Source organism: Eptesicus fuscus, chromosome 16 (genome assembly GCF_027574615.1).
Source record: "Eptesicus fuscus isolate TK198812 chromosome 16, DD_ASM_mEF_20220401, whole genome shotgun sequence".
Lineage (NCBI taxonomy): Eukaryota > Metazoa > Chordata > Mammalia > Chiroptera > Vespertilionidae > Eptesicus > Eptesicus fuscus.
In genome coordinates this window covers 58280271-58301388 of record NC_072488.1, presented here as the reverse complement: position 1 = coordinate 58301388, position 21118 = coordinate 58280271, and the positions used below count along the sequence as shown (strand labels likewise).

The 21118-nt window shown below is 44.3% G+C and overlaps 1 protein-coding gene and 1 long non-coding RNA gene across 3 annotated transcripts in view; one reads left to right on the top strand and one right to left on the bottom strand.

Moving 5' to 3' along the window:
- The window catches only part of STARD7 (StAR related lipid transfer domain containing 7), a 26437-nt gene extending 22045 nt beyond the window's left edge, over positions 1–4392 (bottom strand). Inside the window, exon 1 of the mRNA XM_008160584.3 lies at positions 3791–4392. Coding sequence (XP_008158806.1) covers positions 3791–4104 — 314 coding nt within the window. The 5' untranslated portion in view covers positions 4105–4392. The remainder of the gene's footprint in view (positions 1–3790) is intronic.
- LOC129151919 (uncharacterized) lies at positions 4156–21118 on the top strand. Of its 2 annotated transcripts, none has more exons than XR_008558640.1 (5): positions 4156–4217; positions 4340–4563; positions 10323–10482; positions 10612–10792; positions 20651–21118. It is a non-coding gene; the product is annotated as an uncharacterized LOC129151919 (long non-coding RNA). The 2 variants fall into 2 exon arrangements; XR_008558641.1 differs by lacking the exon at positions 20651–21118 and adding an exon at positions 14769–14920.

The window sequence follows — 21118 nt, the reverse complement described above, 5'->3', positions numbered from 1 at the left end:
ACCTCCCCAGGTTCAACATCTCTGAAAGGTCTCAACTGCTAAATGCTGACATGACAGATCCAGGTGCACCAAGCCCTCAATACCCTGTATGCAAAGGAAGGAAAACCTCTCACTACATATCTGTGTAGCCTGCTGTGCCAAATCTTATTTGGGCAGGATGGATGTCTACACCTTGTTATCTAAGAGACTTAAACAAGTAATAAGGACAAAAAAGATTATTCCAAAAATAGTAACAGAATCAGCAGATTAGTAAGAGGATCAAGGAAAGATAGTCAATGCTTCTTTCCTTTCTCCAAAACTAAAGTGGGCTCAATATTTGAGAAAGGCTGGACTGAGAGCTATGAAAATTGAAGGCATAAAACGGAAGAATAAGTATAACCATGGTTGGTTCATGTACGGGGTCCTGCCCTCAGTGTAGAGTTTGATACAAGGCTCAAAAATGACTCAAATGAAGCCAACCATTCATTAAGACAACTGACTCATTTCACATAATCCCATATTGTCAAATTCCATATTGTCAAAGTTAGAGACTTTTAAGTATAACTGTTATGGGACTCAGCTAGAAATAAAAGACATCAACTACTTCATTGCAATTCTGGGCCAACTGGCTAATGGTAAAATAGTGAAGACAATATAAAAAAGTTCAAGTAAGCTTTTATGTAGTTCTATAAGAAGGGTATGTCAGTAAAATACCCTCAAATGACAGTGGTTTAAAAAAAAAATCATTTAAGCCAAAAGGACATTTTATTGATCATTTATCTAGTTAATAGCATACTGAAAAGTATTCTGAACACCCTGAAAGGCAAAAATGAGAACAAGTCAATTTTCTGTATGAAACTTTACTGGCAGTTATTTACTCAAATTTCTAGAGCGAAGAACTGTAATCTTTTTAAAAAGAGGGGAGGTTAATGGGAGATTTTCCCCTAGCCTTGCATATTTCTTAATTTCCTTCCTCTTTTTGTTCCTGCAATTTTTTCTTAATGTTTCAAAGTAATCAAAACGTACTATCGCCTGACCTGTATAGCTCAGTGGTTGAGTGTCGACCCATGAACCAAGAGGTCTCAGGTTCGATTCCCAGTCAGGGGATATACCCGGGTTGCAGGCTCAATCCCCGGTACAGGAGGTAGCCAATCTATGTTTCTCTCTCATCTATGTTTCTATCTCTTGCCCTTCCTTTCTCTTTAAAAATCCATAAAAACACATTTTTAAAAAGTTACTATTGTGTTTTTCCATAAGATTTGCCCTGGGCTCACAGAATTCAAGGTAGCATCAAAAATAGTAGTTGAATTATTTTGTTGGTTTAATTAAAGCTAAGTGGGTAAGAATACTAGACACCAAGCATTAAAAGGCTTGATTTCTATTTATTATTAAGATGATCTTAAACACAAAAGAATAGAAAGCAAGGTTATTCTTTTTCATTCTGAGTAGAAACTCAAACAACATAAGAAAACACATGCCACTTTAAAGCACACATTCAAAGAGATACCCTGCACACTCCATCACTGTTTAACCAAGACAGCAGCCATTGAATTCGTTTGTACCAGCTCAAGTTGGTACAGAAACAGCACAGAAGAGCTAAAGGCTGTGATTTAAGGACCATGGGACAATTATTCTCTTCTTCCATTAACAATGAAAGAAATGCACTTGTCCTGAGGCACATTCAACAGTGTTCCATGGAAGCTACCCAAAATCACCTCACCAGAACAAAAACCCAAGGTGTTCTAAGCTAGCTATGACAACCTCAGCAGTGCCTCTGTTAAAGCAAACACTAGGCAAAAGAAGTTAACCTGTACCCAGAATATTTATTGTATTAAATAATATATAAATATGACAAGTTATCAGAACAAAGATCTATGGAACTACTGTATATAGTTGAAGAGCATATTGTTTGCGTCCCTATCAAGGTAACAAATATTTTTTTAAATCCTCAAAATGGGTAACTTGATCAAATTTTAAGCATATGACTGAATTCAAGCATGAACTGGACAATAAAGTGTAGATGAGGACCTTTACTAAACAACCCTGGAGAGGGTCAAAAGGCACCTTAAGTGTTCTGACTGGCCCTCACCTAAGCTTAAGAAATTCTCAGGCGGGTTAACCCAGAGCAATACCTCTTTTAGGAGTTGGATTAGAACCAAGATTATTTCAACTGCGTCCCCCTTTCAGAAACAGTCAGAAGAGAGGGAAATGGAATGAATACTAGGCCTGGTCATCAGCTGGTCTGATCTTTCTGCTCCAGTGGATAGTTAACTACTAAATCCAAACATTTACAGCTTTGATTTCCTATCTAATTTTCCCCTCTAACCTCCTGCAAATGAGAGATCTACTAAACAGAGACTCCAGGTCATTTCTCCATAAAAACACATGGAGTAAGCCAAAGAAAGCCATCTGCCGCCTAGGCTCCAACACCATTCAACTCCCACCCCCAAAACATCTTCCCTCTCTTTGTACCCAGTGGCCCTTTTCTGGTCTTTCTCCTCTTTCCCAAAGAGACCCAACGGGAATTTCCCCACAAACTTCACCACTGTGGAACAAGTGTATTTCACCAGCAAAAACAAAATGGAAATTCAAACAGCTAATGGATAATTTCTCAATTTAAAAGTTTCCTTTTATTTCTTACACCTGAAACTGCTTCATTAGAAATGGCCAAGTAGCAAAAGAATACTAACAAAAAATAGGCAAACTACCAATCATGCTTTGGTATCTTAACTTTTTTGTGAATAAGACTATTTGTGATTATGATTTTAAATTGCATGTATAAAACAGTCATCCTCCCTGCTAGGAAAAGAATTACCAATTCTTAAGGTAAACTTGCAATACCCACAACTCACAGTGTTGCACAAATATGCCTGGCATCTGGGTGCTACACCTCCAAACAGGTCACAATATTAACCTTAATTTTTTCCATTTCTAACCAAACTAAAAATGCGAAATAACAAGAAATATCTGGGATAAGTAGACTTGTGTGGGATTTACGGCGGGAAGGGGGGCCGGGCTGTTCCAGGTTCCTGAAATCAGTTTCATAGTTCAAGGGGCACAGTGTATGTGTGGTGGGGAGAGAGAACAGTTTAAGAATATCTGTTAAAAAGAAAATACAGAGACAATGTAAAGCAAGAGCTGAAGCAAAGGCTTCTCTAGGATATTACTTGAAAACTATAAGGACTTCGATTTCAAGTCACAGGTTGACAAATTCAGTCAATGACACGCACTTTTCACGCAGAGGTTTAATAGCACAATTTCAGAGCTAATGAAATAGTACTCTCAAAGTCCTAGTTACAGTCGTAAAACACTGACCTAATTCTTACAGGTTAAAGTGTCTGGACTACTGGTTTGTGACAGGAGGGCAAAATCATTTCCAGCTTCATCATTCTCCCACAAAAGTCACAATGAGGAGAGCTCTCCTGGCACTTCTGACCAAGTCCCACTTTGAATGAAGTCACTTTGTGAACTGCATGTCTATCCCCTTACGTCAGATTTGAAACCTTCTTGAATTTGCACCTGTCTGGGTGTGTTCAAGATTAGGCGAACGATGGCCGCAAGTAAGTGCCTTAAACATCTCCTATTATTTGTTGCTCCCCATTCCAAGTCTCTCTCTACATTAACCTACACGACCTGCTATTTCCAGCCGGACAAATAAAATTAACAGAGGAAATTAAAAGCAACAACAACAGGGATTGCTAAAACAGGAGCCAACTACTGCACCACCGCTTCAAGGACTACCGGGTGCGGCCCCAGGTTCAAGGTCCCGCCCTACCCCGGGCCGCGCCACCCCCCCGAAAGCAGGGCCTACCTCTGCAGCTCCTCCTCCTTGATCCGCTCCTCGTCCCAAACGAAGCCCGCAACCGCCGCCATCACGGCCGAGACATGGCCAGCACGGCCCCGCAGCCGGCGCCACAGGCGGCCCAGGAGGACCAGCCGCGCACTCTCCGAGTAGAGGCGGCCGTAGAGCTGCGCGATCTGCTGCGCGCGACGCACGCGCAGGCCCGTCACGAAGCGGCACTGATTGGCCAGCAGGGCGAGCAGGCCACCGCCCCGCGGCACGGCGCCTGCCGCCACCACCGCTGCCGCTGCAGCCGCTGCTCCCACCAGCCGCCGCGGGAACATGTCGCCAGCCGGACACCCTGGGCGGAGGAACGAGTCTTCTCGGTCTCGGCGGGCTCCTGCCGACGCTCCTAGTTGGTCAACGCCAAGCCTGTCATGTCTCTCAGCAGCCGCCGGTGAGGAGGGGTCCACTTTGAGGAGGTGGCCTGTGACCGCTGCAGGAAGCGGACGTGGGCCGGGATGGGAACCTGGCGGGCAGCGGGCACCAGCCTCTTCAGTGTTCTCACGCCGGCTACAGGGGCTGCAGTGCGGAGCGTGCGGGAAGCGGCGAGGCAGACGACTAGATCCCAGGCATTCCTCACCCGCTACACACGCGGCCCACCTACAACCTACTAGCTTCTCTGCAGCCCGGGCTCTAATTGGGCGCCGCCCGGACCCCTCGCTGCTGATTGGCCGCACCAAGTGCTCATAACCGTTCCTTCCCGCCCCTTCGCGCACGCGCCGGGCACCCTATCTAGCAAGGTAGGTGGCGCGGCAATGGGAACTAGTCAAGGGCGCCCCGAGATTGACCGTCGGGCCCCGCCGTCGCCGCCATTTTCGGGCTGCCGACCCCGCCCCGCGGAGGAAGGGGTGTGGCCAGATGCCATCGGAATCCAGGGCGGTGTTGCGTCGCCGCACTTACTAATTTGAGGTTTGGGTGGGATGGGGACTTGGCTTGCCTCTCTGGAGGCTCTGGGGGTATTCAGTTAGTGGGGGTGTTCAGTTAGTTGCGGTAGTGTGGCCTGGCGGCAGTTGCCATCACACCATTCTCGGCCTCCCCTTTTTGGTTGTCCCCGAATATCTGGGACGCGGAGACAGTTCCCCGGGGTCGGAGTCTGCGCACCCGTCTAATTTTTGCAAATCAGGGAGGACAGCCTTAAAGCCCGACACTTTTTGGAGAGCCACGTGGACAGGTGGCCGTCTAAGTCTGGAAAAGCGGTAGCCCTTTGGAGTTAGTTGCATTTACCCTGGGTCGGGGAGTACCTGCCCCTCTCCTTGTGACCCAAAGGTACCAGCTTGAGGGGGTGAACAGGTTTCCTAAAACCTACTTTGCAGCTCTCATGAAAAGCCTGGCTAAATGATCTCCAAGGGCATTCAATGACTACTCTGTCGCTAACCTCATAAAAATGAAGCTGCTGAGTGTCCAATAGGAAAACCTTACACTAAATTGTTTCTGGGTTTTTTCCACTTATATAAAGTACCTTGTAGACAGACAAAATGTCGAGAAGGACATCTTGATGTTAAAGGGACTGTGCTCATTCCAAGGTAATGCATTAGAAAATTTTCTTTATCTAGTGGAGCAATTTTAGATGTTTTTAATAAAATACGTTTTTCGAAAAAGAAAATCATGCTTTAGTGGGAGCTGAAATTTATATCTATCCTATCCAGACTGTCTGGTTTTACTCTGGGGGTTGGTATTGATGTTTATTTTCCCTTGAAAGCAGGTGAGGAGAAAGGGATATGTAACAGAAAGTAGTATTTGACACTATGTTGAGCCAGGCTTTTTCTCAGCGATGGTAAGATGGCCAGGAGGGGGCAGTTGGCAGAAAGGTTGAACTTGCCTACTGTCCTGCTTCCCATGATTAAAAGAAGCTTAGCACTTCTGCTTGGTCTTTTTGTTGTGTTCCTGTTTTTAATTTGTTTTGTTTATTGAAATGAGCCCCTCCAATTCCTCCATTTTCCTCCATCTCTACTGCCTCTTTCTCTTAGTACATAAACACAACCAAGCCCATCATCAAATATCTTTGAAAAAAATGAGGCTTTAACTCTTCTTCTGTCCAGATACCACCCCCTTCTCTTTTCTTTCACAGCTCTGATTTTGTTTTTAAAAGGATAGCATAAATATACTTGCTGTCTCCATTTCTGCATCTACCGACCACTTCTTCCTCCTTAGAATTTTAAAAATTAATATCTTCTATACCATTTTCTCAACCACTTTTTTGTTTAGACCCTAACAGTACTCTCTAGCCTAACCTCCCAATCCATTGTCAACAAGCTTGCTTGTGTATTCCAGAACAATATTGAAAAACGTAATTCCCTTTGTATATTTTTAAGTTGATCCAAAGTACTTCATCATGAGCTCGTCTTATTTAAGTTAGCTTCTGCCTATTAGATTACCAAAACATAAAGTTGAGTAGGCCCAAAAATAACCCATAGTAAGACAGAAGTGGTACATCCAGAATTGGGCATGAGTAGGGCCAGGGGTACTGATAAGCTACACAGCAGATGGCCTAGACATCCATATCACCTACCATTTTGCTCCAACACCTCTCCCTTAGCTCACACATAAGACTGCATAAGAGATGGGTCCCTTTATGACCAGCTGACCAAGGAGGGGAAAAAAAGCAAAGCTTGATTTACTGATATGTCTGAATGGTTTGTCGGTACAAGTCAAAAATGAATGATGGCTGTACTGTAGCTCCACTCTGGGGTGATCTTGAAAGACAGTAGCAAGGGAAATTCTCCCAATGCATAAATTTTCTCATTGGTGTACCTGGTTATTCACTTGGCATGGACAGAAATGTAGCCAAGGTTAGAATACATACCAACTCATGTCACTAGCTGTTGGCTTGGCTGGTTGACCAGGTTCTGGGAGGAGAAAGATTAGAATATCAAAGATGAGGACTTGCCTAACTGGTTTGGCTCAGTGGATAGAGCCTCGGCCTGTGGACTCAAGGGTCCAAGGTTTTATTCCGGTCAAGGGCATGTACCTTGGTTGCGGGCACACCCCCAGTAGGGGGTGTGCAGGAAGCAGCTGATTGATGTTTCTCTCTCATCAATGTTTCTTACTCTCTCTTCGTCTCCCTTCCTCTCTGTAAGAAATCAATAAAATATATTTAAAAAAAAAAAAAAGATGAGGGCTGGGTGGATGGACTATGTGGGTGGGAAAGAAATGTGTGGATGCCCTTCAGATGCATGTTCATGAAAGAGGCATTGAACAGCTAAGTAGAATGACTCACCAATTAATGTCAGATGCTACTGGCCATCTCATCACTGGCACAATGGGAACATGAATGGAGTAGCCATGGTGGCAGAGATGGGAGCCATACATGGACCCCAGAGCATGGGCTCCATTCACAAAGGCTGAAAGAGATCCTGCCATTGCTGAATGTCCAACCTGCCAGCAACAAATTCAGTGCTTCCCTTTCCCCCACCCCCCCCCCCCCCAAAAAAAATAGCTGTCTTCCTCTAGGAGAGCAACCAGCCATTTAATAACAAGATGACTACATCGGATACCATCCATCCTGGAAATGGCAGCAATTTATTTTGACTGCAGGTATCACATTCTGGATATGGTTTGCTTTTTCTGCCTGTAGGGCCTCAGCCAGCACCACTATCTTGTGTTTTCTGAACGTCTGACCCATCGGTAGATCCCACATAACATCATATCAGACCAAAGGACCCCTTACACAGCAAAGGAGTCATGACAGTGGGAGAAGACCATGGGATCCACTAGCCCTATCTCGTTCTGTACCATCCAGAAGATCCAGCCTGAACAGAGAGAAGGAATGGCCTGTGAAGGCATAGCTGGGCTGCCAGCACAGAAATGCTACCATCCTAAGGATAGGGCACCATCTTCCAGGACACAGTGTATACCAGCGGTTGCCAAACTTTCGGACCTCACGGACCACTAAATTCATAATTTTAAATCCCGCGGACCACTAATATGATTTTTTTAAAAGATAAATACATTTGTAAAATGATCAGAGAACTTCCATTTTATTAATATGAAATGCACCTATTTAATATAACATTATACTTATTTAATCAACAAAATCTTCAGAGGTTGTTTAATTGTAACAAATTTATTAAAGTAAGTTTAATTTTTATGAAATAGTTGAAGCTTATTTAAGTATTACAGATTTTATAGTGATATTTGCCCCTGTTTGCTTGAAATAAGTTTATGGATTTTTGACTCCAATGACATTACTGCAAGACGGAGAGCTGTATTTATTTCAAGCCGAGACCGGTTCTGAGTTTTAATTGCTGTGACAGATGAAAATGTTTTTTCACACAAATATGTTGTTGAAAATTGAATCAAAATTTTCATTGCTTTTTCACTCAGCAATGGGTATTCACTTTTAATGGAGATCCAAAAATGAGGTCTTGATAAGGATGACTGGAATTTAGCTTTGAGACTGTCATCAGGTGATAGATTGATGAGGCTTTCTTTTTCATTCACGTTTAAATTGCTACCTTCAGTGTTTGCTGCAAATGTATCTATTATCCACATATTGCCATGTCTGGGATCTTCTTTCTTTGGGTAATAATGACTAAAAGATTCTGTGAGTGATTGTAAGTGCTGTTGAACAAGGGTTACTAATACCACCTGCCGGTTGAGATCCTTCTCTCTCATATATTCATCAAAGTTTGAAAACATTTGCAGATCTTCAGCCAACCACATTTGCCACAGTAATATTTTCTTTTGAAAAGCATCCATTTTACCTCGTAGTGTGAACACGTCCTTAAGTTGTCCTTGCAAGGATATGTTTAGTTCATTTAATAGCGAAAAAATATCTGCCAGGTATGCAAGCTTGGCTACCCGTTCATCATCGGAGAAGAGTTCTTATAATTTCGGATTATTTTGCCACTGGAAAAATATTTTGACTTCTTCATGCAGAGCGAATAGTCGGATTAGTATCTTGCCCCTCAACAGCCATCTCACCTCAGCGTGAAGAAGGTGAGTATACTGGGAACCCATTTCTTCGCAAAGTGCCTCAAATATTCGAGAATTGAACGCTTTGTGTCGAATTTCATTTATAATTTTAATAACATCTGATAGTACTTCGTGTAGTTCTGGGGACATTTTTTTCGCCGCAAGTTGCTCACGATGTATAATGTATAGACAAAATGTCTCGGTGACAAACATTTTTCATCTTTGCAACAATTCCTGAGTCCAGTCATGTTTGTGGCACCATCTGTACATATCCCAATACATTTTTTCTATTCAATTCCGTATTCCAGGAAATACTATTAAGTGCTTCAAAAATCTCAGAGCTAGTTGTTCCACCTGGCAGCTAGAGCGAACAAAATAGTTCTTCCTGTAACTCTCCTTTGCACTCAACCCTCACAAAACAAAGGAGAAGTGTCTTGTTACTTACATCCATTGTTTTGTCAAGTTGAATTGAATAAAATGGTTAATTTTTCACCATTTTTATAACTTGATTTTTAATATCTTCAGCCATGTCTTCAATTCTGTATTTGACAGTGTTAGCGGACATAGGAATTGCTTTCAGTTTCTGGACCGCCTGCTTTCCCAAAACCTCTTCACTGGCTTGTGACATACAAGGCTTATTAATTAATTCTTCTCCAGTTGTATACGGTTTTTTATTTTTCTCGATCTGAAGTGCTATCAGATAAGAAGCTTTTAATAAGGATTTATCTCCAACAGTCATTTTTGTTAGAGCAGTTACTTGCTTTTGCATATTTTTGCACATTCTTTGAAAATATTCAAGTGGTTTTTTAGCTAAATCCGGGTGTTGTGATTGCAAGTGTCTTTTGAGTTTCAAAGGTTTCATGGCATCATTGGATAAACTCTCAGAACACACAACCAAAGCGGCCGTAGATCCAGCTCACTACCAGGTCCTTGAACAAATCCAAATTTCAAGTAGTTTGAATCATATTTTCTTGATACTTTGAGTTTTTTCTTCTCTCCGCCTCAAGTTCGAATATTCTTCCTAATGGTGCCTGACGAGGACTGTGGAGACTCTGATTCATTGATCAGCTCAGGGTTAAGTGAAGTATACATAATTACTATTGTTACTATTATCATTAGTTACATTATCTTTTGTATTATTAAAGAAATGAAAAATATTTCTTTGCTTTTTTTCACTCATTATGGGTTTATTTCATTCGAATCTAAAACCAAACAAGAAATGATAGTTTAATTAAAGTCAAACTGTTTGATGCCATTAAACATAACAGTTAAAGAAAATACACAGTTACATACAATACACAAATAAAATAATTGGATGAGAATCGGTAATCGCAGAGCGGGTGACTGTTGTAATGGTCGAAACAATACTGAAGCCGTTTGCACCTCTCTTGTTTCCCCCTCTCTAGTTACTGGAAAGGAGAATTCACAAAATGTACTAGACTCGAGTACATTTTGTGAATTTAATACAATGTAAAGGCAAAAATTGTCCTTCAGTCAGAATATAAGAATTTATTAGAATATTTGTTTTATTTATTAGGATTAATAAAATGTAAAAAATGCAAAAAATGTCCAAATTTTTCTACAGACCACCAAAATTTTCTCGTGGACCACCGATCGGTGACCACTGGTGTATACTCGATCAACAATCAATACGGTGCTATGTCCCAAAGAAGAATGGATAGGTCCAGGGACCAAGGAGTGGAAGTAGGAGTGGCTCCTCTTGCCATTAACCCAATGATCCCACTGTGGGTATTTCTGTCACCACAACTCTGAGCTTTGAGGGGTTTGAAGCCCTGGTTCCCAAAAAAGGAAATATTTCCATTAGAGGATAAGAGCAAAAGCCCTATTGAACTTTAATTTACACTTGCCACCAGGTACTTTGAACTCACGTCAAGGGACCAGCAGGCAAGAAAGGTGAGGCACCGTCCTGGAAGGAACAATTGACCCTGCTCATCAGCAAGAGCTAGGGCTTTGGTTACACAATGGAGCAAAAAAGATGTTTGGCACCCAGATGATCCAGTTGGGTGTCTGTTACACCCTTGCTCAGTTTTAATGGTAAGTAGACAAGTACAGCAGCCCTGGCCTGAAAATGGTATGTGACCAGAGGCTCAGCAGAGATCCTTCCTGAGGGTGAGAAGAATCTAAAATGGCCCTGGCCAGTTTGGCTCAGTGGATGAGTGTCGGCCTGCGCACTGAAGTGTGCCAGGTTCAGATCCTGTCAAGAGCACATGCCTAGGTTGCGGGCTCGATCCCCAGTAGGGGACATTTAGGAGGCAGCCAATCAATGATTCATCATTGATGTTTCTAGCTCTCCCTCTCCCTCTCTGAAATCAATAAAAATACATTTTTTAAAAAATAATCTAGCCGAAACCGGTTTGGCTCAGTGGATAGAGCGTCAGCCTGCGGACTGAAAGGTCCCAGGTTCGATTCCGGTCAAGGGCATGTACCTTGGTTGCGGGCACATCCCCAGTAGGAGGTGTGCAAGAGGCAGCTGATCGATGTTTCTCTATCATCGATGTTTCTAACTCTCTATCCCTCTTTCTTCCTCTCTGTAAAAAATCAATAAAACATATTTTTTAAAAAAAAACTATTTAAAAAAGTAATCTAAAATGAGTAGTAGAGGAGGAAGATGACTATTATCATTTGGGGCTTCAAGACCAGCTGCAGAGGTTCGAACTGTGGTTTGTCCCATTAACCACCACTTTCCTCCAGGAAAAGTAGAGCTGCTCCCAGAATTTATACAAAGAAGTGACTCTTGAGTAGCAAAGGAGTAATGGACAACATGATAAATGATCTAGGTCTACCTTCATAACTAAAAGTAGTTGCTGGAACTGTTGCTGGCTAACAGCCCTCTTCGGGAATTTACCCCAAGTGAAGAGAGCTACCTAACCCAAGGTCACGCTCTCCTTTCTGGGGACAGCAAGCATTCAAAGTGGCTGAAGCTGAGGTATAAAGACTGTCCCTCAGGACAACTCAAAAGGCCCTCTCAATGGGGTCAGCTGAGGCCTTTGTGGAGAGTATACACCACCTTCTCCCTCTGACCCAAGGCTGCTTCCTTCCCTTCCTCCATAGGTGATGAACCTGAGAGCAACCCCAATACCATCTCAAAGTCAGCTGTCTGGGGAACCCAACCTGCAACGGACTGTCGTTGAGCTCAATAGAGTATGCCTGTTCAGAGAAGTTGTATTAAGGTTTAGGTCATGGGCTCTCCATCTCTGCCCAGGAAGTGCTGGGGGCACTGCACACTCCCCTCTGCAGCCAGCCTTCTCCGCTGTCCCTCAACAGATATCCTTGCCCTCTGTCCTGCCCTTCCTCGTGGTTTGCAGGTGAGATGACTGGACATCATCTCTCCCAGTTTGGGAACCTGGCAGAGTGAAGAAGCACCAATTAGCAGTGTTGTATATAGAAATTTCTCTGCAAGTACCGCTTCAATGGTCAGGCCACAAGGCAGCGATAATCGCCTTTCCTTTTCTTCAAAGTGATATATAACCCAAAGCTCTATTCAGAATGGAAAGTGTTTACAATGTCCATCCAGTTACTAATCAGTATGTGAATCTCTTCATAGCAGGCAATTTCCCCCTGATTTATAATCTAAAACAATTCATGAAAGCATCCGGGTTTGTCATCAAGGATGCAGCTGCATATAGGTCAACGCTTCTCAGAACCAGATTAAAATTCCCAGTGAGAATCTTCTTCAGGCAGCCTCCACCAACCCTGCTCGGGAGTAAGGCTTCCCTGCCTCCTATAGGCAAGAATTTTCCCAAGTGGACAGTGGAAGGCCTAGAGCTCGGAATGAATTAATGAGATTCCTACTCCTCCCTCCCTCCCTCCCTCCCTCCCTCCCTTCCAGTCAGCGCTTTGCGCCTCAGCTTTGGTTACTGTCTCCAGCCTGGCCCAGTGCACAATGAGAAGAAGCCAAACAGCAGGGGCTGCTGCACCTGAAGGTAGACTGGCTCGTTGCAAGGTAGCAGGTGCAGAGGAACCAAGCCAGCTGGAGCTGGGAGAGTATCTTAGGGTTCGGAGATGCAAAACCATGTGCCAGCAACTCAGAACCCAAACACCAGGGTGTAGAGGTTCTGCATATAGCAGCCCAGGCAGGAGGCAAGTAGGAGGATGGTCATTAGAGCCTTGAGACAAAGGTAGGACCACAGTGGGGTGACAAGAAGCTGCATGTAAGTGTTAGCCTGAACACTCTCAATCCCTCCTGCTTAGGACCTAGGTAGACCCATCTTAAGTGCCACCTTTTAGAAACCTTTGGAAACCTGACCTGTTGCCTTGTGCATGCAAGGAGCTCCAATAGGGGTAGTACTCCTGTCCTCTCGCTGCTCAGGAAAAGTAAAAGATGACCACTCTGGTGATGGGGATGGAAAACTGGTCATGCATGGGCCAGCTCCTTCCTCTTGTGAGTGTGAGCTGCCTGCAAGGTACAGAATCCCACTGCTCTTGCTGCAGTGGGCTCTATGACTACAGGAGCAGGGCAGCAGCTGGGGGGCTTTCTTTAGGTAGCGGGGTCAGCCTCATGGGATCTGTATTAGCCCAAACAAACCTAACACTATGTACTCCAGCCCAGCCTCTCTTTCAATAATACATTTTTGGACCCTGGCTGCCACTCCATTGTTTCTAGAGACCCTAGAATCGCTTTCCTGATCCCTTCAGTCTTGCCCTTTGAGTTCCCACTGTATGTTTTGTGTGGGGTTTTTGTTTTGTTTTGATTTTGGTGTATATCCACTATGACATTTAATTATTTGGGCAACTGCCTTTTATCTCCTTCCCTCACTAGTTGAAATCTAAGAGAAGACACTCTGATACCAGCTGGGTAAACAAAAACTGAAGAGAAAGACCTGGGAAAAAACAGTGCTAGTGCCCTGTGATGGGGCTGGAAACACACCTGTCAGGAACACAACAGGAGCCTAACCCTACGGGGGAGGGGACAGGTTAGGATGAAGGATGGCCTCAAGCCCAGAGTCTTCTCCATTTCTGGGAGACATTTGCATTTCAGCCACTCAGCATCCATCCTCCCTCCCTCTAGTAAAAGTACTTTGCTTTCCTTTTCCTGGAACCTTCCTTCCTGCCTCATCCACATAGTTGACAAGTGACCCTAGGCCTGGCCACTCAGGGCACTGAATTGTCCTCAGGAACAAGGTCCATCCTAGGCTAGCCAAATCAGAATGTTCTACCACAAAATGCTGGGCCTCAGCGAGGCCCCTCCCTGCTGCCTCCTGGGCAATGGCCAATTGTCCACATAGACAGGTCTGTTATGCAGAATGGCTAGAGGGAGCATACGTGGGCAAGTGGCCACCCCTGATGGCCCACATCAGAGATGGCTGGTCTTGCTCCTTGTAGAAGCTGGCTGAATGTGAGGTACCAGTAGCCCATAATTCACACTCTGTGAATTACATAGAGCTTATCTTCCCATGGAACGGGTGGGGAATGTCCAGCCTGCGTGTCATATGGCCCTGCCAAGGCATTAGGGGTGAGTTAATTAAATGATCAAATATAGCAGACTAGTTTTTAAGTTGATAATTTTGTATGGCCTGTGAATGATGTTATAAATATCCAAATGGCCCTTGGCCGAAAAAAAGTTCCCTACCTCTGCCATAGAGGCTACAAATATGAGTAGGAAAATCATTTAACCAGGGACTTTAAGGCTTTAAAATACCTGGACCTGTTCTCAGGCCACCCTTCTGCCCTGAGTTCCCAAGGAGAACGTGTTTTTGTAAATATTGAATTGAACTTCTTACCTGTCCTTATTCTTTAAGACTCATTTTCTTTTTTAACTTTAAATACTTTTTCTTTTTATAAAATATGTTTTTAATGATTTTAGAGAGAGAGGAAGGAAGAGAAATAGAGAGATAGAAACATCGATGAGAAACATTGATTGGCTGGCTCTTGCACACCCCCTACCGGGGATCGAGCCCGCAACCCAGACATGTGCCCTGACCAGGACTCGAACTGGTGACCTCTTGGTTCATGGGTCGACGTTTAACCACTGAGCAACACTGGCTGGGCGTTTTTTATTTTTCAATTACAGTTTTGAAGCTCTCTGAGAAGTCACTCTGGATTCCTTGGGCATGATCAGGTGCCTGTGGGTGTCTTCAAGGGCTCTTGCTCCATCTCAGCTCCTACTGTGGCTTTCTTCCCACCAGGACTCTCAGTACCCAGCACAGTGCCCGCTGCAGCAGACCCAACATGTGATTGTTGAAAAAAGAAAGGCATGCATGAAAATGAATATAGTAAAAGCATAATTTTTGGCTAAGAGCCCACATTTTATTTGATGCATCATGACATCTAGTGGTGACTAGTGTCCACCATGAACCCAACAAAATCAGCTTAACTCCAGCGGTCATTTCCTTTTGTTCCAGCAAGGGCCTTCTGAGTGCCAGCTATGAGCCAGGGACCGTGTGGGTACATGGGGACACTCGGACGCCTTGGTCAGTACCAATCCTCAAGGGGCTTTAGGCCAGAAGCATGGACTGCTGCTCACCGGCATAGCCAGCATTGGCACTAATACCACACCATGGTAGGGAGAAGGGAAGGACACGTGGGCTCTAATGGTCATGAAATCGGCGTGGAGAAGAGTGACTTCTGAGGGCAGTGGAAACTCTATTACATGAGCTACCTCAACACCATCCTGTTTCTCATTCCCTTAAAGGAAACTTGGGGGTTCCCATTCCATTTCTGGCTTCCGCCAACATTCCTGGGAAGCTCACACCTGAAGCCATCCTGGATTCCTTTATTCCTGATCCTCTGAGCAGAGAGGATGCTGGGAGGGAGGTTCAGAGAGGAGCCAGCCCTGCTTTTTAGCCTCTTGTTTTCTCCAGCTTCTTTTTTCTCTACCTTTCTAACCAAGACTTTAAAAATAAATCCTAATTGGATAACCACTTGGGAAGCAAAAATAGAGTTGGGTCTCTTATACTAAAACTAGAGACCCAATGCACGAAATTCGTGCATGGGTAGGATCCCTAGGCCTGGCCAGCGATCAGGGCCCCCACTGGCACCTGCCTTGGCTGGCCTGATGCCACCTGCTCGCTGGCCCCGCCACCACTGCCAGTTGCCTCCATCTGCGGGAGGCGACCAGCAGGGCGATTGAGGGGCCCCACTGGCACCTGCCTTGGCTGGCCTGGGGCTTGCAGGCTAGGGGAAGCTCCTGCATTGAGTGTCTGCCCCCTAGTGGTCAGTGTGTGTCATAGCGACCCATGGTTCCACTGGTTGTAATGCCATTTGGTCAATTTGCAATTAGGCTTTTATTATATAGGATTATAACAGAATGAAAGAAGATAAAAAGACTAAAATACCAGGGGGGGGGGGGGATGGACATAGATGGCTTTTTAAAAAAATCTGTGCAACCAGATATTTAAAGGAAAACACTGAAACATTTAACACTGTAACACTTCTATATGACAAAAATGAAATAAAACAAAAATAAACAACTTCAAAACAGATAACCAGAGGAAAAAATACAAGTAAACACATGACAAAATGCTAGTATCCTTAATATGCAAAGAACAATTACAAATTTTAAAAAAAGAAAATACCTCAATAAAAATGGGTAAAAAAACAGGTAATTTTTCAGTCATACAAATGGCCAATTATATGAAAAATAAAACTGCTTGCCTTACAGTGAGTGCAGTTATATTTCAATGACATTCATCTCATTCTGCCACTTTTTCCAAAGCTCCTATTTTAACCATCACCATGGGAACATTTGTCCTCGGATTCACTGATGAGTTTTCAGGCCAGGAGTGTGGCTTTTAAAACGACAGTGTCCTTAATCCTATGGCTGATTTTAAAAATGAAATAGCAGCCTATAACTAAAACCATGGAGCACAGGCAACCTCAGTGGGCTAAAGATAGCAACTCAGCACTAGTTCAGGTATCAGGATAGATCAGCCCTGGTGCTGGAAGGCAGGAGGTGCAGAGCAAGGTTCAGATCCTGGCATTGTGGCCTTGCCAGTCACTTCAAAGTCCTGCACCACGGTCCCTATGCAAAGTGGCACGAGTCTTAGAGTCCTCTCAGGCAGGCCCACCCAGTGGGCGTGACCAGAGTCAACACAGGGCTCTGCTCCTCTGGAAGCACGCTGGGTGGCAGCTCTGCCCACTCACGCAGTGCACATGGGACTCCCAAAGTAGACGGGGCTGTTGAGGCTTTTCTGTCCCATCAAATACCGTGAAGAGGTGGGGTCTATATCACCTCCCCTTGAATATCAGCCTGGGTGACAGCTTCAACCAGTACAGGGTAGTGGGGGTGACTCCCTGTGACGTCTGGGGCTCAGGAACAAAAGGCTACATGGCTTCCTTCTAACTCTTTCACATGCTCTTGAAAAACTCACTCTTGGAACCCAGCTACCAGGATGTGCAAAGCCAGGCCATGACCAAGGCATGAGGAGACACTCTGCCCATGGTCCCAGCTGGCCTCAGATATATGAGTGAAGGACCGGCCCCAGCCACCTGAGTCCCTCCCAGCATTCCAAGTCTTCCTCACCAAGGCCCCCAATGTTGTGGAGCAAAGGCAAGCCATGCCCATTGGGTCTTGATCCACACAACATGTGAGCATACTAAAAGGGTGGTTGTTTATGCCACTTGGTTTGTGATGGGTTATTGGACAGTAATGGCACCTGGAACTCCAGATCTGACGTGTGAGTTCACTTAATAAACACCTAATGCTTACTATGTGCAAGGCCCTGTTCTAAGTAAGATACAAATATTACTTTGTATTATAATTATAAGCCTTTATAACATCCTCGTGTTATATTGTTGTCTGTATTTTACAGTTGAGAAAACTGAAGCTCAGAAAAGTTAAGTAACTTGTCCAAAGTTACACAGTTACTAAGGAGCAAAGGTAACATTCAAACCAAGGGGCTCTAGCTCTGGAATGCATACTCTTTTTAAAAAATATATAATTTTATTGATTTCAGAGAGGAAGGGAGAGAGAGAGAGATAGAAACATCAATGATGAGAGAGAATCATTAATTGGCACCTCCTGCATGCCCCACACTGGAGATCAAGCCCAGGCATGTGCCCAGACTGAGAATCGAACCATGACCTCCTGGTTCATAGGTCAACGCTCAACCACTGAGACATGCTGGCCAGGCTAGAATGTATACTCATAAACCACAGGACAGGTACTTTGTTTCTGCCCAAATCTTTGGGGCTAAAACTTTCTGTATGAACTCCACCTGTGGGCCTAGCACCCACTCAGCATTCTTTGTTTCTTTCTGCCTTGTTGCTAAGATGTGATCAGATGCTCCAGGGAAACACACCTAATTTGCACACCTGGACAAAAATCTCATAAAAGACACTTTCTCCCTAGGAAAGGGCAAATTCATTATTCAGCTTTCATACCAGCCCCATGATGACTCCTGGTCCTGCCCTGATGTTCTTCAGGCCACAGGCAGCAGCTACTTGACATCACGCCAGCCATTCATGCAGCCAACAATTGCTTCTTGAGCTAAAGGCTCTGCTTAGCAGTTGTTTTATTTGGGTAGATGTGAATATCCTGCATTCTTATGTGCTTACTCAGTAGGACTGCTGTCTCCACAAGAGGACCCTGCAGGACCTCTTAGTGGATTTCTTTGCTTCAATAACCATTTATATGCACCCAGTAGCAAATCATCCTATCTAATAAAAAAGTACAAGATGGCTGCCTCCGTGTGGTCAAAGATGGCTGCCCCCATGTGGACACAAGATGGCCACCACAAGATGGGCAGTTGGGAGGAACCAGGCCTGCAAGGGAGGGCAGTTGTGGGTGATCAAGCCTGCAGGGGAGGGCAGTTAGGGGTGAAGTTGGCGGCAAGGAGGGAAGTTGGCGGTGACTGGGCCTGCAGGGAAGGGCAGTTGGGGGGATCCAGGCCTGCAGGGGAGGGCAGTTGGGGGGACCAGGCCTGCAGAGGAGGGCAGTTAGGGGCAATCAGGCTGGCAGGGAAGTAGTTAGGGGGTGATCAGGCTGGCAGGCAGAAGTGGGTTGGGGCAATCAGGATGGCAGGCAGGCAAGCAGTTGGGAGCCAGCAGTCCTGGATTTTGAGAGGGATGTCCGCCTGCCCGTTTAGGCCCGATCCCGGAGGATTGGGCCTAAACGGGCAGGCGGACATCCCTCGAGGGTTCCCAGATTGCAGAGGGTGCAGGTCGGGCTGAGGGACACCCTCCCCCTCCACACGAATTTCGTGCACGGGCCTCTAGTTATCAATAAAAGAATGTCATTTTAAAGGTTTTTCTAGACTCACAGGGTCAAATACTGAGTTCAGTGCCATTCGATTATGTAAAAATCCTGTACATAAGTCTCCTCTACTCCAGCGATCAATCTAAAATGAACAAAACTGCCCAACTTGTGTGGCTCAGTGGTTCAGCATCGACCTATGAATCAGGAGGTCACAGTTCAATTCCCAATCAGGCCATATGCCCTAGCTGCTGACTCAATCCCCAGTAGGGGGCATGCAGGAGGCAGCCAATCAATGATTCTCTCTCATAGTTGATGTTTCTGGGATCTTAAATGACTTTTAAAGGGGAAATTAGTTAAGACCCTATTTAAAAATCTCTACGGGATAAATGACAAATTTATTCAATATACTTAGGAATCCTAAGAAAGTTTTTATTAAGTGTATGCAAAGACCTACAGAGTCAATTTTCTAATTTTGTGACTCACATGTAATAGTTTGCAACCATCTAAAAAATATGAATGCCAACCGGTTTGGGGCCATTTGGTAAATCCTATCTTCCCTAAACGAAGGACACTTAAAAGTCAGTGATTTATATTTTGCCTCCCAAACAGAGGGTAAATAGCTTATGCCAAAGTACTCAAAAAGACTGATAGCAGAAATCCAATTAGTGTCATTTACTGTCCACACCCGAGGTCAAATAAAGTTCAGGGGAACTAATAGTGGAAGGTTACCAGAGGCTTAATATTGTCGCAGAGGCTTGTCTCTCACCTGGAAATTACTCATTTTATCCATATTTGTGCTAATATTGGACCAGCCTATGTTCAGGGAATGGTATTAGCTGCCGCATTGAAGAAGTTATATCTCAGGCATTCACCATTTTTACATATGGATCCAGTTCTGGAAAGGCTGGATCTACTGCAGCAAGGGAGCAAAGGTCCTTCAAACCCCTTATATTTCAGCACAACGGGTAGAAATACAAGCTTATTTATGCCTTGACAGATTTTGCTATGGAGCCCATCAACCTATAGTGATAGTGCTTATGTGGTAAGTATGGCCAAAGTTATTGAAACAGCTACTATAGGGCACACTAATTCGGAGGAACTCTTTCATTTATTTTTCAGCCTTCAAAAGGTTGTTTGAGAATGACAGTTTCCATGTTTCATTGGCCATATTAGATCCCATTCTGGCCTTCTGGGTACCTTGGCTGAAGGTAATGAGGAAGTAGATTGCCTCGTTGCCTCAGTAGAGGAGGTCACTCCATTTTCCATGGCACAGGCCTCGCATGCCCTACATCATCAAAATGCCTCTGCCTTGCACAAGGAACTCCATATTTCCCGAGAGCAGGCTGGCCAAGTGTCAAGCAATGCTCTCAGTGTGTTATCCACCTCCCTGTGCCAGCATTAGGGGCAAATCTACGAGGACTTAAACCTAATCAAATCTGGCAAATGGATGTCACTCAATAGTGGAAAGAGCCAATCGTACTCTTTTTTTTTCAATCGTACTCTTAAAATGCAATTACTAAAACAAAAAGGGGGGACGGATGTTATGTGTCACCTCAAAACAAACTCAGTCATGCTCTTTATACTTTAAATTTTTAGAATTGCAATGCAGAGGGTCGTACAGCAGCCGAAAGTCATCAGGCCTCCTATACAATAGCCTCCGCCGAGTTAGCCCAGTGGAAGGACGCACAAATCAGACAAGAGTTTTTATCAGATTCAGTAATAATGTGGGAAAGAGGTTGTGTTTTGTATCTTTCCAGAAGGAGCAGAGCAGCCAATTTGGGTGCCAGAGTATTACGTGCATCACCACAATGGACCCAGAGAAGCTCCTTGTCCCTTCATTCAAAAGACTGAGAGTTGCCCTGATGACAGCAAAACGGAAGAAGAAAACTGAAGGCTACACAAGGGACCGAGGTGCCAACATGGGGTCATCTGAAGAAGTTAACAACTGAAGCCCAGCAGATAGTAGAAAAGCAAGAAGTGGAAGCTACTTCCTCACCCATGTTTCTGGCTATGCTAGCATTGGTTAGCTGCCAGTCTTCTGTAAAGTCTTGCGCAGCCAATTCCAAGGACTCTGAGTAAATATACACCAGCAGCAAAATAAACTTTCATTTAGTAGCTAAAAATGTTAACATGTCTGTAATTTGATTCCTCTCTTATTGCTGTGTTGCATTGGCATTGTTTTGTTATTATTTTAATAGAGCTTTGTTCTTGATATTTAAGTTTTA